Source organism: Hydra viridissima, unplaced genomic scaffold, assembly GCF_058129835.1.
Source record: "Hydra viridissima isolate aposymbiotic clone 2 unplaced genomic scaffold, HvirCarnegie_v1 scaffold_1, whole genome shotgun sequence".
In the NCBI taxonomy this organism is placed as follows: Eukaryota; Metazoa; Cnidaria; class Hydrozoa; order Anthoathecata; family Hydridae; genus Hydra; species Hydra viridissima.
This window is the reverse complement of record NW_028324300.1, coordinates 8855212-8880939: the sequence shown is the minus strand read 5'-3', so window position 1 is coordinate 8880939 and position 25728 is coordinate 8855212. Positions and strand designations below refer to the sequence as shown.

At 28.4% G+C, this 25728-nt stretch overlaps 2 protein-coding genes across 15 annotated transcripts in view; one reads left to right on the top strand and one right to left on the bottom strand.

Annotated features, from left to right (window-relative positions):
* Positions 1–18468, bottom strand: part of LOC149893234 (sperm-associated antigen 8-like) — a 28059-nt gene extending 9591 nt beyond the window's left edge. For 2 of the 5 annotated variants that reach the window (XM_090089166.1, XM_090089169.1), the window contains exons 1-7: positions 15605–15857; positions 14519–14581; positions 13096–13244; positions 12867–12946; positions 12698–12729; positions 10528–10590; positions 9945–10020 (exon numbers count right to left, since the gene is read on the bottom strand). In XM_090089166.1, the coding sequence (XP_089945292.1) occupies positions 9946–10020; positions 10528–10590; positions 12698–12729; positions 12867–12946; positions 13096–13244; positions 14519–14581; positions 15605–15679 (537 nt within the window). In that variant the 5' untranslated portion in view covers positions 15680–15857 and the 3' untranslated portion in view covers position 9945. Of the gene's footprint in view, positions 1–3656; positions 8785–9513; positions 10021–10527; positions 10591–12697; positions 12730–12866; positions 12947–13095; positions 13245–14518; positions 14582–15604; positions 15858–18243; positions 18395–18438 lie in introns of those variants that run through there. The other 3 variants (XM_090089172.1, XM_090089156.1, XM_090089160.1) reach the window with 3 other exon arrangements.
* Positions 15607–24702, top strand: LOC145187992 (uncharacterized). 10 transcript variants are annotated; one of them, XM_090089126.1, is made up of 7 exons: positions 15607–15721; positions 15808–15889; positions 21350–21503; positions 21709–22548; positions 22650–22968; positions 23238–23457; positions 24263–24702. In XM_090089126.1, the coding sequence occupies exons 4-7, from the start codon at positions 21726–21728 to the stop codon at positions 24635–24637; spliced, it is 1737 nt and encodes a 578-aa protein (XP_089945252.1). In that variant the 5' UTR covers positions 15607–15721; positions 15808–15889; positions 21350–21503; positions 21709–21725; the 3' UTR covers positions 24638–24702. The 10 variants fall into 10 exon arrangements, with proteins under 10 accessions (XP_089945252.1, XP_089945273.1, XP_089945262.1 ...); XM_090089147.1 differs by lacking the exon at positions 15607–15721 and having other exon boundaries at positions 15783–15889; positions 21350–21433; positions 22267–22548; XM_090089136.1 differs by lacking the exon at positions 15607–15721 and having other exon boundaries at positions 15783–15889; positions 21350–21433.
* Positions 24703–25728: the final 1026 nt, after the last annotated feature.

Here is a 25728-nt window from a genome sequence, read left to right as displayed (position 1 = left end):
GATAATAGTGTGGATAAATAAATTTTAAAAATAGGTTTTACACAAGAAAACTCGCACTGATTTAAACAGCATCAGAAAAGAGATTCCTATAACATGAGCACGATATTGCTACAGGACGTCAATTCGACATTTTAAAACTGCAAAATGTCAACATCAAATCGATCTTACAAATAAAATATTTATTCAACAAAAGCTTATCTTTACGAGATCCAACCAATAAATTGTCATATATATTCACTAGCTATTTTCTGTAATAGTAATATTATTATAAATTTTTTACTTAATTAAACTTTACAAGCCTTTACAGCAACTACAGCAATCTGTTCATATTATTCATAAAAAATGCTTCATAATTAATATCTCCAATAAAATAGAGAGACCACCCAGTATATTACTTTTAAATACCTTTCCCTCATTTTAAGGTTGTTTTATTTAGTAGCAGGTTTAAATAATAATTTCCAGTTCAAAAGTATTGATACAACAACGGCCTTTTTACAAAATTTGGTTTTTTTTTATCTACAAAAAATTTAAAATTCTGAAGTCAGAGATCCTAACAGACAGCAGCCTCGTTGTCAAAATGCCAAAAGAAGCTTTCGGCAAACCTTTATTTCAATTATGATTGCGTGTGCGTAATTCATGTGACAGTAAATAAAATGAGTCTAATTTATTTGCGGAACGATACAAAAACAACTTTAAAATTGAGAAGTAATGCGAAATCCGAGTGTGCATTGATGAATTTTTGTTCTGTTTCGGTTAAGGTAGGAGAGGTGAGGGCCCTTCAAGTTTCAATTTTTATATGTACCCTTTACATCTATCAAAAAACCTAGCCTAGTTATTCTGTTGTTCTTTCAATACTTTTCATCATTTTTTACGATCTATGCTATAATTTTCTGTGGTACATTTACTATGCAAAAAATATTTACTTTAAAAATGCGTTTGTTGCATGTTTACTCAGTAAATTGCACTGCAAATTGCACTGCAAATTGCACTGCAAATTGCACTGCAAATTGCACTGCAAATTGCACTGCAAATTGCACTGCAAATTGCACTGCAAATTGCACTGCAAATTGCACTGCAAATTGCACTGCAAATTGCACTGTAAATTGCACTGCAAATTGCACTGTAAATTGCACTGCAAATTGCACTGTAAATTGCATTTTTAATTATAACAACATAAGCAGTGAACATACACTGTAGCAGTAACGTAGACAGCGTATTCGGGGTTTGTGTTGCCAAGATAATTTGAAGAATCTTTGAGTCAACAAAAATATTATTATGATAAGTAAAAATGGTATTCTTTATAATTTTAGGATAAATCCGCTCTCAAACTATTTTTAAAGGAACTTTTTATCATTTTTCTTTATAAAAAATAATCTCAAAATTTCATCAAACTATTTTTATAGTAGACTTTTGATTTTGATGCTTATTGAAGGTAAAACGTTGTGACAAATCCAAAAATGTTTTACATGTCTTTCAGTATTGCGTGGAACTTAAAAAAGCCGTGAGGGAGGTCCTATGGTGTATTAATTGTAAAAAGAACTTATGAATTCCTACAAGCGGTGTTCATCTGTGGTAGGCTATTCATAAACCAGTGTTTATGAAAGCGCACTTGAATGATTTACTTAAAAAAAACAAGGTTATATTTGAAATGCCAATAAAAAAGAGGGATTAAGAGAGTGTTCAAACAATCCTGTTATAGAATTGATGCGAGAGTGTATTCGATTAAAACGATTGCCCTCTTATACATATCACGATACGTACAAGATAATCTTAGATTAAATGGAATTAAAGCTAATAGATAGTCTTAATATTGATGTTCGGTTGAACTACAAGTAAGCATATTTCGTCTTTTTTACTTCAGAAATTATTAATTACATTATAAATCACAAACATTTCGCAATTTAAAGTTTCTGTGCTCTATTTATGATCAGTTTCTGTGCTCTGTTTATGATCAGTTTCGGACAAGTTAACGAGTTGTCTACCGTCACTTTTTCTGATGATCCACGGTCTTTCTAAAAGTTTCTTACTTTCAACATTTCCCTCACGTCGAAATTTATTTACTACTCAACAAAGTTAAGACAGATTTAACTGAGATGCTACTTTGCCACTTTTTGTTTAGTTAGAACAGTTGGAATAAACAAATCTTTTAGGGGAACTCTTTCTTGTTTGCCTTGATGTTTATTTTACATGTTTAAGATGTTTTTGGTTGACTGCTTTAGTAATTAAATATTTCACAGGGTTGTTTTTATTTCTAACATTCTTTATTTTAAAGTTGTTTCATTTGAAAATATGTTAAAACTATTGGAAAATTTTCATAACAAACGAAACAAATATAATTATTTTATAATATTTTTTTAATAATTATTTTCCCAAACTTTTGCACGGGTAAATTTTTCATTCTTTACAAATATTTTCTGAAATAAAATGAATATTGGGAACTAAAACTATACACATAAAACTAATGTATATATGAAAATATATATATTATAATAATATACATGAAAAAGTTTTGCACTCTTTTTTTATTAGAGTAATTGTGTTGATGGCAAATAAAGTGCACAGTAAGAACTCTTCAATTCAATTTTGACTGATATGCTAAATATGCTTCAATTTTGACTGATATGCTAAATCCTTTCCCACTTTGCGGGGGACTGAAACAACGCACAAAAGTTTCACCAAATGACGTAGAAAATCATGTTTTAAAGAATGGCGTCAGGGTTCAAGATCTAACTTAACAATTTGTGATAAGAAATAAAAATATCTTAAAACTATATTGATAAATTGTAAGACATTTCCCATTTAAAAAGATCCTAGGTGTATTTAAATACATTTTCATTGATGGCGCACATGCATAAAAATTGAAAAAATCTACGGACTAGGAAGATTTAAAGATCTTACTAGGGACTGGGCTTTCAGCCAATTATCTCCATGACAATTAAGCAACTTGCAGGATGCGATTGAAAAATGTTTCTTATAGTAGTTAGAAAACGATGATTGCCCACGTCTGATAACCCCACTGCTCAGCAGAGAATAAGACGTTTTATAGAAATGATGCAAAATAAAATTATAAATTAATAAGATTTCTATTTCAAGTTAAGAAGGATGCTAACATCTATAAAATGAATCGTGATCTACAAAAACCACATACATCAAAAAATCCATGTTTTCGATAAATTAAGAAAAACCTGTCTATTTCTTTTTCTTAACTTAAAGCAAATTGCTACAGATTTTATTTTATTTTAGAGGCCTCGATAGTCCTGGTTGCAACCAAGTTTATTATTATTGTTATATTACATTTTATATTTTATTCACTTTTTTTATAACGTGGTTTTTGCTGAACATCACTAACTTCAAAGAAAAATACAACAATATTTAGCACTTAACAAGCTTATTATTGAAAATAGAGGTATGGAAATGGTAACAAGAAAGTAATAAAGAATGAAACAAAATATAAAGTATACAAATTCAACTCTTCAACGTCCGTAGGACCGTATTCTGCTTCGGTAGTTGGCCAATTGAAAATATTACTATAAAAGTCTTCGTACTCAATAATATATTTTTCGAGTTTTTTTAAATCGGGAGTTTTTTACTTTTTATAGGCACTTTGTCTGACGGATGCCTTTTCTGTTGAAAAAGCTCAAATTATTTATGGTAAATTTATTTTGCTCAAATTATTTATGGTAAAACCATTTATCCACCCTGTTTGTATTTTCCCCACATTGGTCGCTTTGTAGCCCTACTGGAAAATTTTTAATATTTGGAAGGGAAATCATTGATTTTTTGGGATGCCTCTTCTAGAGGTTTTCCAGAGAATTTCTGTTTTTTTAATACTTTTTCGGCCACCTTAATGGAGAGAATAATTGTGGCATCGATCATCTTACGATCGATCATCTTAAAAGAAAATTTATTCAGTTTACTTGCTCTCGTGATGAGCTCCGCATATTACTTAGGAGTGTAAGATCGATTGAATCGACGAAGCAACCCTTTTATATTTCCAAAGCCTCAATCGCAGGGTAAAAATGAATGACCCCTGATTGGAAAGTAATGCGTGATGTTTTCGAAGACCTTGTTATCTGATAAATTCCTTAAAAATCTTATTAATGTGTAGTTTTTGTTCAGTCCGCCACATGAATCACTAAACAAAATAAGGTTCTTTACTGTTGGTTGCAATTCGTTTGTTATATAATGAAACAAAAATGTGCAAACTTCGTCCGAAGACTTTCTCCCGTGTCCTTCATGCTATATGTAGACATTTGCTCTATCGTTTTTAATAATATGGATGCAAAAAATAAAAACCAATAGATGCCTCATATAAAATATTTCCTGAACAGGAAATGTTTGGAATGTTTGGAAGCGGCAAATTTCGCAATCTAAAGACTACAGAAGTTGAATAATCTGTGTTTTCTTTTAATGCTTTCATTTCTTGGTAAAATTTTTACAATACAGGTAACTTAATTTTGCAGTCTAATTCTTCGCATTTACTGCAAATATCTATTTTGGGGCGGCCAAAGCGTAAATTAAAATTTTCTTTAAAATTCTCCTCTCCTGAAGAAAACATATGAAACTCTTATTCATGGATGTTTATCACAAAAAAAGCATCGTACAACGTCTTTTTATTCAACTGTGCATACAGATACTTTATTGTTTTTCCGGAATAATAACTAATCTTCACATCATACGAGCTAATATGGTCAAATAATTTTATACAAACTTCACCTGGTATTGCATTAGAAATTCGTTTTTTCGCTTTCATATCTACTGGTGTTTTATCACAAACCTTCAAATCTGTCAATCTTCGAAGTCGATTTGGTGCTATTCCATGTAATGATATAAACCCTGATTTGCAGATCATCATTTTTTCCCCTGGAGTTCAATAATCGAATGACTTTTTTCTTAAGGGATCATCTGTAGAACTCTTTGTATTTAAATTTCTTCTTCGGATTATTTTCTTAGCAGACCAACAATCCACTTAAATAAACATCTTGTTCATTTTTAGAGTCAAGCGCATTTATTCGTTCAATAATATTGATACGCATTTGCAACGGCACTTTGCTGTAACAACGCAATCTGCACTTACAGTTAGGACCATTAGATCGTTCTGGACCATCTTTATTGACGTGGTTTTTATGTGCGAGCCCTCTTAATTTGGTGTGTTTTATGTAATCACGCCTTTTCCCTTTTTTATTTTCTCTGTCAATATCCATTATATTACTACTATCGAAAATGATTTAAACTTCACGCAACGTCACTCAGCAACAACTTTAATACAACTATTTTGACAAAATATGAAATGTCAATTAACAAGCACTCAATGTTACCGCAACATGTGAAATAAATCCGCAAGTGGTCTGTAAAAACAACACATGTGCAACACTCGAATTATTTTTACAGGACACGTGAAAATCACGTATTTATTGATAACGTAAGGTACAACGGCGCATGTCTGATTTTTACAGAATATCATAGATACATTAGGAACATTTTTTGCAATAAAATGAAACAGTAAAAAAAAAGCGACATGGTTTTTGCAGATCACGTTTCAAATGTAAAATGTGTGTTCTGGAAATATTATATTGGTTTGTAAAAAAATTATTCGTAATTAGTTTTATATAGGAACCGCCGATTCGGTTCGTAAAATCCGCAAAAAGTCAATCCGACTTTTCTAAATTTTTCGGATTAATAATCTGAAAACTAATTTACGAACCACTAGCGAATTGCAATCCGATTCGATACTTTGGGAAATAAAAATAATACAAAAAGATTTTAACGAATTTTTTTCCGATACATTATTTTCGGTTCAAATCAATCCGTAAGTCATTTGAATCGTTTAGCACAGATAATTCGGTGCACAGTCCGCGAACCGATAAACAGTAACGAATCGGCGGTCTCTAATTTTATAGTTTATCATATTTGGGATTTAACGGTTCATTATCATTGAAGTTCATTTTTTTTTAGATTCATTCAAGGTGTTCAATTTTCTGCCTTTTGACTCTTTTCGAAATTTTTCATTAACTTTCATTAACTTGGTTAAATTTTTCATAAATTTTTCATTAACTTGGTTTTAACTTTCTCGTTAAAATTACAGAAAACCTAACAAATTTACCAGACAACAAACAGTGAAATAATTCTTGACTCAGAACTTTGCCAGTAGTTTTAGATGGATTCATAATTTTTTAGTTAATTACCATAAATGACCGAGCCACCGGGGAATTATTTAATAAATCATTTGGAAATGAGTGCTTATTCTTTCAAGCAAAACTTAAAACAAAAAAGTATTTCGATTGAATGCTTAAGAAATATTTTTCGCTTACAGGTGAATGCACCCCAAACACCCAGGCACCCTAAAAAACCACTCGTCATAGAATTTAGAAATAAAGAAGGGAATGTGTTGAAATGGGCATGTACTAGTTTAGTTCTATCACATCTGCGCTACAGTCATACGCACAAAATTTAGAATACGTGTTGTCACAGAATTACCGAGGAGTGAACTAACAAAGTTCTATGCTTTAAGAAAGTCCTAATTTAATAAATGACAAATTTCGTATATATAAAATAAGCATTTAGAGAAAAAAAATTAACTATTTTAACCAATTAGATATCTAGTTAAAATAAATAAGTTATTTTCCCCAAATAATTATTTTATATATAAGAAATTTGTCATTTCTTAAATTAGGACTTTCTTGAAGTATGGGACTTTGTTAGGTCACACCCACTGATCTCTATAATAACTCGATAGCGCATCTCTAATATCAAAATTTCCAATATGGCGATTTTGGCGTCAAAAAATAAGAAGTTTTGCTCGGAGTTGCGCTATCCAGTTATTATAGAGATCAGTGGTCACACCACGGTAGGTAGAAAAAATGTACAAAAATGAAAAAATGTTTCTTTGATATTTTGCGTTTGTTTGGCCGTTTTTTCTTTTTTCTCGTTTCTTTCATATTCGTGGTATAATAATTATCAAACTAGACCATGGCTTAAATTGAGCAGCTGAAGTAAAAACCTAAACTTCAGACGTCTTTACAAATACTGATTGTTTAAGCACTATTTTGAAAATCAGCGGATCTAAAGAGGGAAAGTTTCCTTCTTCTAAGGTTTTGAGATGTTAGGGGCAGGAACAGTAAATATTTCAAGAAAGTATTTCTTTTATAGGGCAAACTGACCAATTAGTGAGCGCAAAATTTTTTACAAAATTATTATAGATTGCAATTTACTTGCAGTTAAAGTTTTTTTGGTTTTTTAAAACAAGGGCCATTTTCTCTACCTACTTTTTATCATTTTTGCCAATATAATTAAAATAAACAAAAAAGTACATATGAATTTAGAACTTAAATATGTACAAATTAATAGCTGGGTTGACTTATTACGAGCCAGCAAAACTGTAAGTTAAGGGCCGGTACTAAACAGAAATTAATAATTTAACTTAATACCAGCAAAACATTTAAGAGAATTAATTAGCTAGTTATATTATAAAGGGGTCTTCTTAAAGGTTATTATTGACAGATTTTTATTAGTCATAACACACAAAAATCCTAAAAGACAAAAACTTTACATAAATTTTATTATATAAATCACAACATTTTAACAACAAAATCTTTCTAAATTAGTTTTTCAATTCCCTATCTTGTTGCTTTCTTGATCTCATTTTTTTTGCTTTTTGTTGCTTTAAGTTTTTAATTTAAGTTTTTAACTTGAATATCTTTAGGAGAAGTAAGGACAAAATACTTTTGAATAGTTCGTTTATTATCTTTTGACTTAAAAACATGAAAATTATCGTATAGGAGTATCGTATAGTATCGTATATCACTATCATTGTCAGTTGTACTTTTTACTGGACTAGTTTCAACACATATCAAACTAGAATAACACTTTTATTTGCTCTTCGGCTAGAATGGGTAACGTTTTTAGTTGACACTGTTTGAGCAACAACTTCATTTCATGTTAAATCACTAATTAAAAACTGTTATATTTTAAATCTTTGTATGCTATATACAAATTCTCTGAATTATTATAACCGTTATGAGAACAGAAGTTAAAGTAGTACGTTATTCTAAATCTTTTTTTTGAAACTTCTGGTTCAGACAAGATACTGACAGTTTCCTTAGCATCATTAATAGAAGTAGAAATTGGATTAGGCTCCATTTGTTTTTCAGCAACTTCAGCTTCTGCTACTTCAGGTTGAGAATTTATGGTGTCATTTTCGCATTACTAAAAACTTGATTCACGTAATTCCTTAATGTCTAATAGCTGGTATACAGAAAAAACTGAACAAGGTAACTAAGCTTCATTTGGAATGGCAGACAGATGATATGACTATAAACCACATGCTCAAAACCCATATACAATGTTATCGGCTGTGAATGCTTTATCACAAGCTTTTTTGAATAATCCACAGAAGTTTGAATTTTTGACTGTTATTCATTAAATCCTGATAATTAACATTGTAGTAAGTTTTCAGAGGGTCAAATATAGTACAGCCTAATGGTTTTAACCAGTGGTAACAATGTGTAGGCATCGCTAATCATTTTCAATAGCAATAGAAATAGTTCCACTGAGTCGTGAGAATCATCAACCATTTGTACCTGTGGCCTGTTGTTACTAATGTTTGGCAAAAAGTTGTTTGTAAACCATAGATATCCTAATCCTTTTTTTGTCCACCCAGTTTCAATAACACCCGATTTTGAACAAACTGGTGCATAAATAGTATTAAAGGATTGAAGTGATTTTACTGATTTATCTTTTGGTATTAAGTGTGGAGGTACAGTAAAAATAAATTATTCATAAATGCTAAATTAAAAAAATGTATATAAATATATCTAGATAATCTAGATTTATAGCCTAATATAAATATACAAAAAATGTTATTTAAGAAATGGCTAACTTTACAAAATTGACATAATTTGCAAATTATTTTTGTAATAACATTGTTAGTTAAAATATTACAATTTATATCTTAAAAATATCCAAAAGAAATAGTAACAGTAACTTAAAAAATGCTTTTAATTAACATGGCTATTAAATGGTTAAATGGGTGGCCAATAATTAGAAAATGTGAGTTGTGCTACAGGTTTCAAACACGACAATAGTTGTTGTATGGTTTTAAAAGTTATTTAATACGTTTTTCTTTTATTTAATTTAAAAGAAAAACGTATTAAATAACTTTTAAAATATATATTTATATCGCTGCATCTTAAAAAACATAACACCAAAATACATGTAAAAAGATCTAACATACAGTCTAATTTAACCTCAGAAGATTACTATTTTCTTCTAATGCTTTATTCAATTTTATTATCAGATAAATGTATCTTGGTCAAGGATGGTGACTCACTATAACAATAAGTGATGACGTAAATGATAAATTTTTATAGGGTATTTCCCACACTTGCAAAAACCATTCAGCTTTATAACTTTTAGTCATTAATAAGTTACATTCTTTCTATATATAATAATCAAAATTTATGAAAAACTGCATGTTTTCAAGAGGAGTATGTTTTGAGAGCACAACGAATTCAATTTTCTTTTTTTTTTTACTGTTCAGTTAAAATAATCAGATAAGCAGTAAATTTTCAGATGTGTTAGACGAAATTACATGAAAACTCGATTTCTTAAATGAGCAAAAACTTTTTTCGATGTAAAATCAATTTCTTCTTCTGCAGCAATATTCTTTGTTTATACCATAATATGCAGATTTTACACTTTCTCCAACTACTTGATTTTATCCGTATAGAAATCATTACGTCATATAGATATTTAAAAGAAAATAAGAATTTTATACTCATATCTGTATCGAGGATTTTTTTTATTCAGCAGCGATTAAACAGATATCGCTAAATCTTTTAAGAGTTCTGCAAGTTTAGAATTATCGCTGCGTAGAAAAAAATGATTTGCTTAAAGATAGGGCTTCATACTAAAAAAAAAAAAGATTTCTCTGCATCCAAACAAACCTCATCGTGGTTGAGTTTTTATATTTGCAGTGCTGAATGAGCAGTTCTTTCGAAATGAGTTGTTTGATGTTACGCCCTTTAAAAAAAACAATGTCCTTATTAACTATTTAAAAGAAAGTATCTACAACATGACATCGCCGTATATGAAATTCAGTTCATTTACAACAATCCTTTGTAATAATTACTGATTTCGTGGCATTGCGTGTCCGATATTATTCAAATGGGATACTAACGCATAGGTTTCACGGTAAACACTAAAATAGCCTTAAAATATTTTGACGCTTTTTTGATTTCATACATATAACTTTTTCACTTTAGTGTTTTTTTGTGTTTACATGGATTCACACAAATAATTAAATACAATATAGGGAGAGTTAGTTAAGAAATTTAGAATACGTCTGATAGCATTAACAAAAAAATTGGTAAAAAACAGCTTAAAAAAATAATAAGAACTTTAAATAATTTAGCTAAAATTCCACCTTATTTTTAAAAGTACGCCATATTTTTTACGCTAAACAATTTTATGGAAAATAAGGCAATGATAAACAAAATAAAAATCAATTTGAAGTGAAAAAAAGCTCACATGGACAACGGCTCGATTTTCACTCCAATATGAGGCAGGTTGATCTCGGGTCAAATCATGTTGCTAAAAATAAAGTATAATTAAATAAACCTCAGAAAACTTATTTTCAAAAATACAGACGATATTTGTGTCAATGATCAGCAACTAAGGGAAGGTTTTACAAGACAGAAGAAATTCTATAAACCTATCTTCCTTTTTTTTTTAAAGTCCACCCTTAAAAATGTCCATAAATTTCATCAATAAGATTGACATCTTGTCAACAATTCTGCAAGAATTTTCACTTAATTATCAAACGTAGAGGATCATTTTAGACGCGTTTGATATTTTAAATTATCTTTGTTTTCTATAAACCTCAGTTATAGTAGGTGCTGTTTAAATCGGAAACAGCTAAAGTGACCATAGTGACAAGGATGTAATTGTTAAGATTATTGCACAACATGTTTCACGTACATCAGTTATAATTAATTCTAAAGGTATAACAAAAATAGATGATTATTTGCTAAGCCACAAGTAGATTGCTTTTGAATCCAATGGTTGCATTATTGCCTCCGGAAACGGAGCAGTTTGTTCACTGATAGTGGATGTTAATTGTATGGCTGCAAACAAAATCAATGATTGTATTAACATGCATTTATAATGTACAAATGTTGCACTTGCAGTTGCACTTTCATGATAATAATGTATTTTTATGTGATTTTCACCACTAAGTGTGATGGACGGGGTTTTAAAAAGATTCATGATCCTTTCACGCTTCTAGCGCAGATAGAAGCGTGAAAGGAGCATGAATCTTTTCAACAACAATTATAGTAATAATAATATTACCTTAATCGAAATGAATACAAAAATAATAATACTTACCACTGGTTTTTCTTCTCTTACTTATTTTTCTTAACAAATATTCTCAACTATTTCTCATCAATATATATATTCTTTAAATACTAACTTACTCAAATAACAATACATTAATACAGATAATGACGCATATTTAAAGTCACTCAAATATCTTTTTTTACCAACTCCTCTCATAAGTTTCTTTTTAAAATTTCCATAAATTCTTCTTTGAAATTCCCTTTAAAATATCCAAAATTTTTTCTCTTTTAAGATTCTTTTTAAAATCTCTAAAAATTCTTTTCTCATAAGATTCTTTTGAAAATCTCCAAAAATTCTTTTCTCATAAGATTCTCCTTAAAAATTTCCAAAAATTCTTTTCTCATAAGATTCTCGTATTAGGAGATTTTCTCAAAATCTCTTAAAACTATTTTCTAAAATCCAAAAATAAAAATTCTCCAAAAACTCTTTCTTAATACATTCTCAAAAACTCTCTAAAAAAAATCTTCATAAAATCTCCACTAAAAACTCTCAAGATTTTCTCGTTCCTTTTCTATCTGCAGATGTTTTTCTAATTCTCATACAGACAATAGATTTATTTTTCTTTTTCTGAGAAGATTTATTTTTCAACTTCTGAGTCATGGTACTCTAAAGCAGGTTTTACTAGTTTTCTTTTGATTAGTCTTTGTCTCAGAATGGCTACAGAACTTTCAAGAACTTTACTAATTAAACTCATCCCATTGTATTTCTAGTCGTATTTGTAAAAACAGTTTTAAACATTAACGGTGGAACATATTCATTTTTCATGTAATTGAACATGTGTGTTCACCTGGTATTTTGGTTAATTCGCTCTTTTCTTCGATCAAATGTTATATGTTTGATCTGGGTAAAAACTTAAAGATGATGTTTATAATTTTCTCATTTTCCCTTCTCACATATCTAATGAATTCTTGAAAAATAAGCTCAAAAAAAAAAAAACCTTAAATAAAAGATTAATTTAGGCTAAAATCATAAGATGCAGCCTTTGAAATTCCATCTTATAGACCGATCTATTTTCTGTAACTTTCCTCTATAATACTTTGTACAGGTGTATTTTATTAAACAAATTTAGAAGTGAAATAAACTTTTACTAGAACAAAAAGTTAACTTTTTAAATTTATTAGACTGAACTTAATTTCTAGAAATTACATCATAAACAATTTTTACTACATCATAAAAATGGTTGCATTACACAGTTAAAAATCTTAACTTGCAGTGTTGCATCTAATAGTTGTTTTCAATGTTTTAAATAAAAGGTACACACATTAGCAAACACTTAGGTAGTAATATAAATAATACTTACCTGAACAGGTACTCTATCATCAGGTACAAAATCTATATAAAAAAATTAAACAACAAGAAACTTCTGCTTCAAAATTTAGTTAGTCTATACAGAACAACTAATATTAATTTAACCAATATTAGTTTAGAAGGACTTTAAAAAATATTTTTAAATGTTAAATTGATTTTACCTTTAGTAAAATCACTCATCGTTGTTGTTTTATACTCAACAGGAGGCAGTGAAGGATGAAACTGTGAATGAACTTCAACACTACAAGAAAAGATACATATCTATAAGAGTTACGTAGCATATAGTCACCTAAAGAAAAAGTATGACAAACCTAATTTTTACTGAAGATTTAAGTTAAGTACATTTATAAACAAAGATTGGATGGAGATATAGTTAATAAAATTGATTACCTAAATTTATCAAAAAGCTCCTTCTCTTTCATTTCTCGTCTTTTGCCAAATCTTTTAGGAATAATATTCATGTATTCTTTTTCTCTTAAAGATTCATTATTAGATGCAGATAAAGATTCCAATGGTGCTTCACTTTGAATAAGAATACCCTTTAACAAAGAAATGTTCTAACAACCATTTATAATTTTAAAAGCGTATTCTTTGGTGTGAATGATGTATGCATTATATATATATATATATATATATATATATATATATATATATATATATATATATATATATATATATATATATATATATACATACATACATACATACATATGAGTGTACTAGAAAAATGAGATAAAATAATCAAATCCCTACTATTTAATCATTCCTTTACAACAGTAGTTTAACATATAAAAAATTTCAGCACATTTAAAAAAGATTTAGAGGTTTCAGAGGGACTTGTAAAATCTACATATTCCTGTTCTGAATAATTTTCTTGGAAATGTAATTGAAATGTGAACTTACATACATTATTTACAACAAATTAAATAAAAATTTCAATTAAAGCAGTATTCAGTAAGTTAAATTTTTAAATTTATTAAATGTTTTTGTATCATTGAAAAGCATGTCTGAATATTTAAACAAGCAACTTTACAGAGCTTAATAACTATCAACTTTAAAAATTAAAAAAAGACATTAATTTTATGAAAATTGGTCATAATTCCAAATGACAAATGTTTTCTTGTATTGTTTACAAAATAAAACATTGTAACAAAACTTTTTTTTATTATTTTTGTTTTGTGGCAGGGTTTTTAAAATGTTAAGTTAAAGTAATTTAATTGATCTAAACTAAATTTTTAATTAAATTTAAAATAACCATGATTAAAAACATTTTTTAACTAGGTGTCAATAGGAATAGCAAGAAATTTGATTTTTTGTTGTTTTGAAGAATGTAAAATCATATGAAAAATGTGAGAGCTGCTAGCTCTGGACTCAAAATCATGAATATTGTGCCATCATCTTCAATCCAATGATTCATGATTCTTATCATCTTTTGTGGGATCAGTAATGTTGAAAAAAAATGGTGGTAGAACAAGACAGTAAATTTACTGAATTTTTAAATGTCTTTTAAAAAGTGTTTGGGTATTTGAACCTTGTTTGGATTGCATTCACCCATCCTTCATGTCCTGTATTAGAAACTAGACATAAAGTTATCTGCATCAATTTATGGTGCTTTTACAAAGTATTTTACTAAATGTTGGATAATAAAATATGAGAAAATATACAGACTTTTATTAACATAAATATCAATTGCTTTACTTACATAAATATTTTTATTTCATAATACTTATATAAATAAAGCATTTATATAGTTTCAGATGAAAAAATTATCATTCCCCATAAATTTAAATTAGATAAAGAAAATGGTACTTACATAATGCCCTCTTACTTGACGATCTTTAATGGACTGTTCTTTATCAATGTGTGCAACCTGGCGCTGGAACATACATACATAGATACATACATACATAGATACATACATACATAGATACATAGATACATAGATACATACACATACATACATACATACATACATACATACATACATACATACATACATACATACATACATACATACATACATACATACATACATACATACATACATACATACATACATACATACATACATACATACATACATACATACATACATACATAGATACATAGATACATAGATACATAGATACATAGATACATAGATACATAGATACATAGATACATAGATACATAGATACATACATACATAGATACATAGATACATACATACATAGATACATAGATACATACATACATACATACATACATACATACATACATACATACATACATACATACATACATACATACATACATACATACATACATACATACATACATACATACATACATACATACATACATACATACATACATACATACATACATACATACATACATAGATACATAGATACATAGATACATAGATACATAGATACATACATACATAGATACATAGATACATACATACATAGATACATAGATACATACATACATACATACATACATACATACATACATACATACATACATACATACATACATACATACATACATACATACATACATACATACATACATACATACATACATACATACATACATACATACATAGATACATAGATACATAGATACATAGATACATAGATACATAGATACATAGATACATACATACATACATACATACATACATACATACATACATACATACACACACACACACACATATATATATATACACACACACACACACACACACACACACACACACACACACACACACACACACACACACACACACACACACACACACACACACACACACACACACACACACACACACACACACATATATATATATATATATATATATATATATATATATATATATATATATATATATATATATATATATTCTTACCTCTTCAAACCAGTTTCCTAAAAGCGTATGACCTAAGGATATTTCTGATTTGGAGCACTTTTCAATGTTGTTCATCGTGTCAACGATTTGGAGGAAACGCCTGGTCACCTATTTTAAGTAGTAAATCTAGATATTATTTACTTTAGGAAATTATCAAATTCTAATACGAACTAATATGTTAAAATGTTTGATCTCATTTTCAGTTGGTCTTTCTCTTTACTTCATAAAAAGGGCAATCGACCATTTAGAAAATTATTCATCACTATGGCAACAAGACAATATTGGGTGAGTTGAATGTTTATTAAAAAGTTGTCCGATAATGGCGCGTAAAGCAAGCACCTAGTGTTAAAAGTACTGGTTTAGCTTAGTCAATATCAATACCGGTGTCATAAGAATATCACAAAACACATATTGCAAGTAAAGTCAGTAATAAAACGCGATCACCAAATCAGGTATAAAAAGTGCATAACTAAATTTAAAATTGACATTTCAAATAAAATTAGACAATAGATTTTAAAAAAGAGACAATATATTTTAAAAAAGAGATAAGAAAACTGTAGAAGAACATAATGCAAATAAATTTTATCTTAAGAAAGTGCATATAAGGTATGTAGAGGAATTTGTTCCATAAGTTGCAATAAGTTACATTAAAGTATAATGTAACTGATTGATGCTGAATATTAACACTTTGATCTATTGCTAAAGAATTTATGAAATATAGTTTGAAGGAAACCGTGTCAAAACTGTGATGCAACAAATTTGGCTTTTTCATTTATTAGATGAAAAAATTCATGTTTGGGTTATCACTAGTTAATACTATAAAAATGTACGAATTTGGTTTTGGGCGAGAAATTTTGAATACAAAATATATACACAGTAATGTTTCTAGATAAACACAGCATCTAATATTTCCCCATTGGAACGGGTTACTTAAGAAGCTTTTTTATGTACATTTTAAATTAAAGTTTCTAGATGTTTAGTTTTTTTTTTAGTGTTGTGACGAGAAATATTCTTATCAAAACACCAAAATAAATATGCAAATAGTTTAAAAAGAGTAGTCATTTAAATTAAAATGTTAGCTTTGGATTATTTTGAAGCGATGATATTAAGGTGGTACCAGGGTAAAGGCAACTTCTTAACAAAAAATTGAAAACTATTAAATAGACTTTAGCTCTTTTCTATTAATGAGCAAAAAAAATATAAAACAGTACAAAAAAAAATTTTAGTGAAGACGTCTTTAATTATGCGCATTATGAATGTTATTTTACCCCCAAAACTGCCTATTCTTTCATCTAATATAACTAACTCAAAAAGTGTCAAAACTATTTGAAAATTTGAATATGATTTCTTTAATGTATTTACAATCTTGTCTATGAAACAGAATTTTTTAAAACATTTTTAATTTTACCAGGTTGACATTAGAAATTTAAGATATAAAAATTAAGGGAAATTTGGAACCAAAGCATGATAAAAAGTAAAGTTTTAAAAAGTAAAATATTGTAATTATATGGTAACATAAACTATTTAATAATAGCCATAACCATATGTCTCTCCCTCTTCAAATTTATCTTTACCATTATACCCTTTTATCATGGCTCTGAGCTTTTTACGTCTTTTTTTAACACAGTTTTCTGTAATATGGTCTGATTGTTTAACACGATGAATATCTTTATTTTGACTTCCCTCATTAGTATAAAAACCACAATTTACACCTAGTTTAATAAAAACAGGAAGTAGCCCTGTAGCAACATCAGTACAGTTAATAACAGTAGAAGCTAGAGACATTTCTAAAGTACATAAATTTCATAAACTTGTTTCGGGCATTTTGTCCAAATAATATTATTATGAGACTCGTTAACGTTTTGAGTTTCACCATGTAAACACTTTTTCAAATGTTCATCGCAACCAAGATCTTTAAAAGAAAATACTGGTTTAACTCAGAGACAGCTGTGTCAATACTGATTTTATCTTTGTAGACTTTACCAGTAATTTTGTTTCTTTGAAATTTACACCAAGTTTCAGATGTGCGAGGACAATACTGATGTCGTTTTTCAGGATCATCGTGCACACTTGAATGGTGTAAAATTGCAGCAATTGCTTTCTTCATTTAGTGGACTTATACCTGCTCGCAGAACCCTTTAATAAATAAAAACACTAAAAAATCTTTAATTATAACTCAATTTAAACTGAAGGAAGACTGACAAAAAGTTAACTACCGTCCTTCAGGAGCTCTATTTTGAGAACAATTTTAGTGGTTTCAACGTACAACTTATGGCTTAAAATAATATTTTAGGAGAAGTCAAACGTCTTGAGCATTGTTTAGCAAAAATTTGAAGTTAATCGCTTTTTTGGTTTAGGAGATATTGGAGAAAAAGCATTGTTCGTTGCTATGAAGCAAGAACCAAACCGCTCTTTAAAAAAAGGGCAAGTTGGATTAAAATTAAGAAGATTTTTGACTTTTTGCAAAACTTATATTGAAATAGGTTTAAGAATTCAAAACAATAATTTTGGTATTTTTCAAAACTTTATCAAAAATATCCGTTTTTTACCCTGGTACCACCTTAAAATCGTCGTTGAATTAAATGGAGGTAGCAAAAGGATTTCGCATTTATTTTTGATAATTATTTAATCACTATTACCTTATTCTAGTTGAAAAGTTCTCGCTCAGTATGCTCCATATTATTCAACAACTCTGCTCACCAATTGATTTTAATCCTATCGTTAAAAAAGGTTTAAAAATGGCTTGTGCATCGATGTTAACAAAAGTTGGTTTTTCTTTTTTCAGTTTGATGATAAATATTGCCTAATGGTAAATAAATTTTTAACATTTTTACCCGAAGGCGCAATTTTTGCCATTATCAATTTAAAAACTTTGAAATATCTAAGCAACCAACTTTTTAAAAAAATAACGCAAAACGTTAGCTTAACATAAACAATTTATCTCGAATGAGATAATAAGCAAAACTAAAAGTAACTATTTGCCGATTTATTTATATTTGTAAAAAAAATCTATATTTCTTAGCAAACTTTTTATGAATGCTTTTGTTTACTCCTGGGAATATATCTTAAGTATCTCGATTGTTAATAGAAATACAAGCTCATAAATTTGATTTTATAACTATCATCTTTAATTTTGATCAAATACTGTCATCAGCTTTTGATCAAAATTAAAGATAATAGTTATAAAATCAAATTTATGAGCTTGTCAAACAAGATACAACTAACGTACTGACTAGCATACTTTATCTATTTTTATGATGCATAACATCAACTCTCACCTTTTATAGGTTTTATTTGACTTAACAAATATATATTTTTCTCATTTGTAAACATTTAGTTAAAGAATTTAATGGGCTTCATTTTTTGCAGTCATTTTCTATTATTTATTTCTTGGTTGTTAATTGTTCATTTTTAATTGTTAATTAACTTTGATACGTTGTCTGAAACTTATGGTAAATCATTTTTAAACCGGAAGTAAAAATGTTACCTCAAAAAGATTTTGCTAAATTTGTAATAACTTCTAATAGAAAAGAGAATGATATTAACTACCTTTTTACAAAAAAAGGTGAAATACATTATGTCTATAAATTTTTCGCATAATTTTAGGCAATTTAAAATTAAATCTTGAAGTATTATCAAAAAATCATCTAAATAAAAATATAATACTGTACAAAAATATTACAAAATAAAAAAAATCCACTATTGTAAATAAAAAACGACCTACTGTAAGATGCTAAACTCATATAAAATGACTTGCTCCAGCGCAGAAGTTGAAAAATCCAAGTTTTTTTCATATCGAATCCTTAGATAATTTTCCAAATAATTTTCCAAATAACTTTCCAAATAATTTTCAAAATAATTTTCAAAATAATTTTTTCAATAATTCTTATAACTCTATTTAAGCATTCCCAAATAGATAGATTAAAATTATGAGAAAAAAAGTTTTCAGTTAATCGTTAAAGAAACGAAATTCGATTAATTTAGACAATTTGAAAAATAATAGAAAGAGATAAAGAAAGATTCCTCCAAACGTTCCACCCCACCTCGCATATAAACAGCTAATTACTTAAATATTAGCTATATATAGGTGGTTGTTTTCAAACTCAAATACTTGGAAAATCCAGTAAAAATTAATACTAAGGGTTGCTTGGATTTCTCAAAGTAAATTTCAGTTATCTTGTTTGAAGCAAATTTTTTTTACACATGTTTAGTGTTTTTGCACATCGGAACTGTCTTTATCATGCGTTTTAGATTTTTTTAAGAGGTAGTAGGTAAAAAAAATACTTTAGATGTAGTATCTGCCGTTACAAGAGATGCAGAATTCCCCCTGTCTAAATGATCAGGGCCCGTACATATTAAAGTTGATAGGCTTGGGCAGATGCAATGCGAAATATGTATTGAGTAATAGTCAATTTTCTTTTTAAGTCTCCATAACCCAGCAGAAATTTTATTATTTTTGCACAGCTAAATTACAGCCGTGCACTTATACGCGAGCAAAATATATTTAATATATTAAAATATTTTCGGCATAGTAAATTGTTGCTGATCAGATTGTTTTCTATTATCATCAAAGCATTTTTTGTGTGTGATTTTTGCTCAATAAACTGGAACATCTAAACAGGCTTTTACCGGATCGCAGTTTGTAGCACTAGCACTACGTTTTATTGAACGAGAATCGCGATTTAATTTTTTCACATGGTACGAAAAGCAAGTTCGCAATTCTTTTTTAGTTACTCCCTTCAGTGTGAATCGTGATCTGGTTTAAGAACCTGACGGAAAAAGATCTAAAATTAAGAGAGTACTAGATTTATCGATTTTTCTCAACAATCGATTAACCTAGTACACTCGCATTTGCTTTAGACATCTTTTTTTTTTAGAACAAAAGCATTTCACGGAGAACTTTTTTTTTGAGAGTCTAATTTCGTGTAGGATCTTTTGCGTATAATAAGAACAATGACTTAGCACAAAACTTTGAAAAACGTCGTCATACTATTTGCTACTCGTTATAAATACAGCATTTAACAACTTAATCAAAAAAGTTTTAAAAACATTTTTGTTTGTATTTGGTTTCCTTAAGATTAAAAATAATGCATGACACCATTTATGGTGAAAGTGCGTCAAAATCTTCAGCTGCTGTGTGATCGGTAATGATAAAATTTTTAAAATTTTTTCTATACGGAGCCCTTAAATCGTAAAACCCTCCAACTTTAGGGGGGGGGGGGGGGAGGGGTGGAGTAGTTGTAACGCCGCTGAACATGGATAATTTAAAATCGGAGATTTGACGATTAAATTTGAGCTTAAAAATACAAAAATTTCAATACCCATATAGGTGCTTTTTGTCAAGATTCGAAAAAGGTTCCTTTTTTCAACTTTATTTTAAAAACAATTATTCTTCAAAAATCTTTCTTTCTCTCGCTGTCTCAACTGGCGGGAAAAAATCTCTAAATAAATTAAAGTGCACATTATAAGCTAATTTCTGCCAATTAATTTCTTTTAGAATTACTTTTCTCACCACTAAGGAGTTCGCTAATAAAATAATTTGAAACAAAAAGTTTGTTTTCACTTTTTTGTGCTCCACCCTATACTATTAGAACGTTTATGAAGAGAATCGTAATCATCTATAGCTTCATTTTATAGTAAGAAAGAAGTCAGGGAGGAAATGCATGATATTCTTCCAGTTAAAAATGCAAACAATCTGTAATCAGTGCTAAATTATAAAAACTTAAAAGTCTCTTACTTTAATAGGTCCACAGACAATGTCCATCATCCGATTTTAATGTTTATCGCGTTCTATACATGTTATAGTGGAATGTTTTTCTTTAACACAAGGTTCGTATTTAATATGTAAATAGCTTTACATGAAGAATATTTTATGTCACAGAGGGTTGAAGATTTTAAGGTAACCTTTAGTTAAAAACAACAAAATTGAAGTTAGTGTATTTAAATAATAACATTAAATAGTTTTAGCTGCATGTTCTGTTATTCATTCTGTATACATACATACATACATACATACATACATACATACATACATACATACATACATACATACATACATACATACATACATGTTTTTTATAAAATATTTTTAAAAATTGATTTAGACCAAAAAATATTGTCAATGGGTTCACTTGGCCTTTCAAATTTTTATGCACAAAAGAAATCTCATTCAATATTGCAAAATCGTGTAAATGGTCATTGGTGCTTTAATTGCTATCATTTTGTTGAAACTGATGATATTTTTACCAACAAAAAGCATGGAAAATATTTAAATGATCAACTTGAACAGATCAAATCTCCAAGAGTAGATTACCTAGTTTGCATTTGCTTAGACTGTGTTTTTTATCGTATACAAAAATGTATAAGCTGCACTAAGGGAAATCCACTCTGCATGTTTTCATTGTCAGAATGGTTTGATTCTAAGCCCAAAAACAGAACTTGCATTGATTGCACTGCAATAAATGAAACACGAGATATTCTTAAACAACTCAATAATCTTTGTGCTAGTCAATGTATACTTCAGTGCAACTCATGCTTTCAATACAAATATGTTTTTTCATTCTCTGCATTCACTCAAGCATATGGTGAAAATGCTTGTCGTGTCATTCGAGATTTAGATATGCATCAAGATCAAAAGTTATACAAATTAATTGTTTGTTTAGAGTGCCGATTACAAGAAGATGTTGCATCTTATAGGCAGACTTTAAAAGAAAGGTATTTCAATGCAATTGCAAAGGAACCATTACTAACATCAACTTTAACAGTAAATGAGGAGCAGGCAGAGAATTTTTTTGGAAATTGTACATATGCAAATGCAGTTGTAGGAAATACTGTCAAACCAAAACCATTTAAGGTTCCTGTTGAAAGTATTATTGAAAAACTGCTGCCAGAAGAATTCAACTCAGACAGAGTTGGACCTGTATCTATCTTGTGTACAATGAAAGGTAATTTTTAAGCTTATGTTTTCCAGTTTGATTTTTTATAAATTTTAAGTAAAAGTTATTGATAAACCAAAATGGGATAAGATTATTATTATTTTTCTCAGATTATGTTTGTGAAATCCTGTGCAGAGTCCTTGAAAGTGAAATAGTTTTACTACGATCAAAAACTGAGTTAGAACTTAAATTGATCAATCTTCCTGTTGATATCTGGGATGAAGTTCTCCAAAAGAAGATGCAATTTACAACACACATGTTTTCTTTACAATCAAGTGGTTTATCAAACTTTCATGACCCTGAAAGTAGATGGGCATACACAGCTGTGTATACTCCTGTCCATGCTAGCATGGTTTATGATATTATTAGTGAAGGAAGGTTTAATTACCTTCTAAACGTAATATTTGATGGATGCCAATCATCTGAAATGTAGGATATTTTTTGGGGAGTCTGACTTTTTGTTTATTTTTGTTAAAAAAGCATGCACTAAAGGCTGGCTAATCTATTATAGAATATGTACTTTCTGTTATGTCAATATGTAGTTATGCTCATAGAAAATTTTTATAGAAAATGCTGGAAGTCTAAAAAAATAAGTAAAAACATTAGTTTCAAAGAGATTCTTAAAGAAAAAATTTGAATGGCTGTAAACTGCAAAAGATTTAATAAGAAAGCTTATTTTTGCAAAATCTAATTTTTAGATTTCATGTGAGTTGTTTTGGCTGTGGTCCAGGTAGTGAAATTTTAGGTTTAAATCCTTTTCTTCCTGAAAATTCAAAGTATCATTTGTTTGATAGCTGTGCTTTCTGGTCACACAATGCCAGAAGTGTACTTAAACTTGGTCTGGGAATTGACTATGACTTCTTTCATTTTGATATCCAAAAGAAGTTAAAAAGTGAGCATATTGAAGCAATAAAAAAAGTAAGTTTATTTTTTCTTTCTTTCTTTTTATTTTTTATTAATTTACCAAATCTTTTGGTGTAAATACATATTAAAATGTATATAGTATCTCTGATATATAAGATGATATTTAAGATTAATTAAACAAAGATTATTTGACTGGCAATATGGAATGTATGGTTATCTATTGTCATTTACAACTACTTGATATGCTTCAAACAAATGTCATTTACAACTACTTGATATGCTTCAAACAAACTTTACTTGATTTGTAAATTAATTTTTACATAAATTTTCACTATCTATAATTTTTTACTATGTTATCCTCACAAAATGCTAATTTATTTTAATTTAATTTAAAATTTTTAAGACAGAATTTTAATTTAGATTAAAATATTATTTTTGTTGGGAACACTAAATTAGTTACATTTTGAGTCACAACTTCCAATTTTTTATGTTTATCATGTTTGGAAAAGAAACATTACATTATTTTAGGTATCATTTTTAGTTTGATTAATAAATGAAATTATAGACAAGTTTTTTTGACATTTGAGAAAGACCTTTTTATTTTAGCCTCACTCAAATTTATTTTATTGTAAAATCATTAGTATTTATTTTTAATGTATATAATAGTAACTGTCTTTAAATTGAGTTCAAAAAAAAAATTTTCTGTAAAAAGAATATTGAGGCTCTTGTTTAAATCTCTTTGCATAAAAATGTTGGTTTTATCTATTTGACTTTGCCTTATAATATCTGTTGTAAATAAATGCTAAGCTCAAGTATTAAAACTTTTTTCTTTTTAATTTGAAATTATTTTTTTTAATAGTCAAAAATCTTAACATTTGTAAAGTTCATCTCTGCAATTCAAAACCAGTTAAATGCAAGAAAATCATTTGAAGCCATATTTGATGCTGCTCCTTCAGGTTCTTGCTTTCTGATTATTGACAATTCACAACCTCAACTCAAGCAGTATGTTGAGAGTCTTATATTTCCAAACTTAGATTTTACACAAGAATTAAACTTCAAAGAAAACGATAAGTACCGCATGTATACCTCTTATGCAGAATTTCGCTTCGATGTAACAGAAGTTATGCATGGTCATGAAGAAATCTGCAAATTGTTAAGTCTTGTGATGGAGTGGGTTGAACGTCCACCATTAGTTGACATTCGCATATACATGTTTCTTGTCAGAAAAAAATAACAATAATAGATAAATCCCTTTATGAATTTTGTATATAATTCTTGCAAAAAGTTGTCTCTGATACATTTTTCATTTTTTCAATTATGTTTATTAAAGTTATTTAAAGTTTTTTCCCTTTGCAATTCATAAAGTTATTTTAATAAAATTGTTAGTCTGAGATTATTTTCTAAATTCACTTTTGTAATACATTTGAATTTTAAAATGCTGGTTACAAACACCTTTAAAATAGCTCCAGGTTTTAATAAGGGAAATTTGTATTTGAATGTTTGTTATAAAAACAGTTATAAAGAAAAAGTTTTATATAAATATCAAAGTTATTTATATAAATAACAAAGTTATTTAAATATGTATATTCTTGATCCTTGTTTTGTTAAGTGTTATGTTGTTGTTGATGTGTATACAGATGTATTTATTACTATTATTTGTACATATTTGTTTATTGTGCCTTTTTTTTTATATAGTTTATTTACTTTTATGTTTTGTTATCTAAGTTAGTACATATTCAATTTTTAAGTTTAAAAAAAGACATTTTCAATTTTCTTTGATGCCTGATAGATTGTAAAAAAAGAAATTATTAAAGTACTTTGAACCTACAACTATTCTTTTAAAACACGACTCTCGATTGTAGAAAAATGTTTTCATACTATATATGTTGATGATTATGCAGAATAAAGGTTTTAAATAATTTTTGGTTGTTCTTTATTCCTTTCAATGATGTTTAGGAATCAAACAAAATATGTTTTCTTTAGAACGTTATTGAAAATTGAAATTAGAATTTTGACACGTTGCATTTTCAGCAGTTTCCGAGTATATGCTCTGAGAGAGGAAGCGAAAATTTATTCTCTTTCAAAATCTTTAGATGTTGTATTTTAGGACTTGCTGATGTTACGTCTAAAGCAGCAGCTTAACTGTTCTCAATCACAAACATACCAACCAAAATTTTAAGCATGAAATTAAGGTTATTTACATCATAATTTACGAAAGCTGCAAGAAAGTTAATAGTGAAAACTAGATGCGAATTTCAACAATAAGTTGATTTGTTGTAATGTCTGGTTACCAAACTGAATTTATGGTAGAACAGTTTTAAGAAA

Excerpts from the sequence above, each read along its gene's own strand:
- LOC145187992 (XM_080064540.2), top strand. The coding sequence starts at position 21,576 with ATGTTCTGTTATTCATTCTGTATACATACATACATACATACATACATA. Across the intron at positions 22,549-22,649 it reads TATCTTGTGTACAATGAAAG|ATTATGTTTGTGAAATCCTG; the intron begins GTAATTTTTAAG and ends TATTTTTCTCAG. Across the intron at positions 23,458-24,262 it reads ATATTGAAGCAATAAAAAAA|TCAAAAATCTTAACATTTGT; the intron begins GTAAGTTTATTT and ends TTTTTTTAATAG.